At 50.0% G+C, this 2,094-nt stretch overlaps 1 protein-coding gene across 1 annotated transcript in view; it reads left to right on the forward strand.

Moving 5' to 3' along the window:
• CATSPERD (catsper channel auxiliary subunit delta) overlaps window positions 1–2,094 on the forward strand; it is a 59,770-nt gene that overhangs the window by 36,725 nt on the left and 20,951 nt on the right. Inside the window, exon 7 of the mRNA XM_011967477.1 lies at window positions 956–1,008. Coding sequence (XP_011822867.1) covers window positions 956–1,008 — 53 coding nt within the window. The remainder of the gene's footprint in view (window positions 1–955; window positions 1,009–2,094) is intronic.

Here is a 2,094-nt window from a genome sequence, read left to right on the forward strand (position 1 = left end):
TTTTTTTTTCCCCATGCTCTCTGTGTACCAAGGATTGTGCTGGGCTCATAAATTAGTTCTGGGCCTGGCACAGTGGCTCACATCTGTATTCCTAGCACTCTGGGAGGCCCAGGCAGGTGGATCACCTGAGGTCAAGAGTTGGAGACCAGCCTGGCCAACATGATGAAACTCCGTCTCTACTAAAAATACTACAATTAGCCGGGCATGGTGGCAGGCACCTGTAATCCCAGCTACTTGGGAAGCTGAGGCAGGAGAATGGCTTGAACCCAGGGGGAGGATGTTGCAGTGAGCTGAGATTGGGCCACTGCACTCCAGCCTGGGTGACAGAGCAAAAACTCCGTCTCAAAAAAAACACAATTAATTAAAAGAAAAAGTTGGCCAGGCTCAGTGGCTCATACCTGTAAAACCAGCACATTGGGAGGCTGAGACGGGGAGATCACGAGGTCAGGAGATCGAGACCATTCTGGCTAACATGGTGAAACCCTGTCTCTACTAAAAAAAAATTAAAAAAATAGCCGGGTGTGGTGGTGGGCACCTGTAGTCCCAGATGTTTGGGAGGCTGAGGCAAGAGAATGGCACGAACCCAGGAGGCGGAGCTTGCAGTGAGCTGAGATCGCACCACTGTACTCCAGCCTGGGCGACAGAGTGAGACTGTGTCTGAAAAAAAATAAAAATAAAAGAAGAAAAAGAAAAAGTTAATTCTGTTCTCTGTGAAGCCACTAACAGCTCGTCAGGTGACACCGGGAGTTTAGTTAGCCCTGCCCCAGGCTCTCAGAGCTTAAGCTCCACGGGGCCAGCTGCAGTTACAGTGCATCCCAGGCATCCAAGGACACGCTATTGGAATCCAGGCCACATGGTTTCCAAACCGTTCCCACGGGAGTGTGTCCCTGTATAGGATTCACTGCGTCTGGGTGACCCTCACTGACCTGGGTCCACATTTCTGTCTCCTCTGCAGTCGACACTGATTTCAGTTGGCTGTGATCTGGATAAAAAGATCGTCATCCAGAAGTAAGTATGCTGAGGCCGGGTGCCGTGTCTCACGGCTGTGATCCCAGCACTTTGGGAGGCCAAGGTGGGCAGATCACTTGAGGTCAGGAGTTCAAGACCAGCCTGGCCAACATGGCGAAACCCCGTCTCTACTGAAAAAAAAAAAAAAAATTATGCGTGGTGGCAGGCCTGCAATCTCACCTACTTGGGAGGCTGAGGCTGGAGGATCACTTGAACCTGGGAGGTGGAGGCTGCAGTGAGCTGAGATTGAGCCACTGCCCTCTGCACTCCAGCCTGGGCAACACAGTAAGACTCTTGTCTCGAAAAACAAACAAACAAACAAACAAACAAAAGAAGTAAGTATGTTGCTATTGGAGTGGAGTGGGGAGAGGGGAGGAGGGGAGTTGTTGGGGCACCATTAGCCACATGGTAACAATTGCTGAGGTGGATGACTTTCGATTATTCTGTTTAGTTTTGTATGTATTTACTGTTTCCATAATAAAAAGTTAAATGATTCACCCTAATAGGTTAACTTTGTTTCCAGCACATTGGACTCCCCTCTTTCACCTGTTGGTGATATCCACTTTTTTTGTTTTTTTTTTTTTTGAAACCGAGTCTCGCCCTGTCGCCCAGGCTGGAGTACAGTGGCACGATCTCAGCTCACTGCAACCTCTGCCTCCCAGGTTCAAGCTATTCTCCTGCTCAGCCTCCCTAGTAGCTGGGATTACAGGCAGCCGTTATCACACCTGGCTAATTTTTGTATTTTTAGTAGAAACGGGGTTTCACCATGTTGGCCAGGCTGGTCTCAAAGTCCTGACCTCAAGAGATTTGCCCGCCTCAGCCTCCCAAAGTGCTGAGATTACAGGCATGAGCCACCGCGCCTGGCCTAACACAATTTTTAAAATAAATTTTTTAAAAAGCCAGACCACTATCCTGGCTAACATGGTGAAACCCCGTCTCTACTAAAAATACAAAAAACTAGCCGGGCGTGGTGGCGGGCGCCTGTAGTCTCAGCTACTTGGGAGGCTGAGGCGGGAGAATGGCGTGAACCCGGGAGGCGGAGCTTGCAGTGAGCCGAGATCACGCCACTGCACTCCAGCCTGGGAG

The sequence above is a fragment of the Mandrillus leucophaeus genome, unplaced genomic scaffold (genome assembly GCF_000951045.1).
Source record: "Mandrillus leucophaeus isolate KB7577 unplaced genomic scaffold, Mleu.le_1.0 Scaffold8, whole genome shotgun sequence".
Lineage (NCBI taxonomy): Eukaryota > Metazoa > Chordata > Mammalia > Primates > Cercopithecidae > Mandrillus > Mandrillus leucophaeus.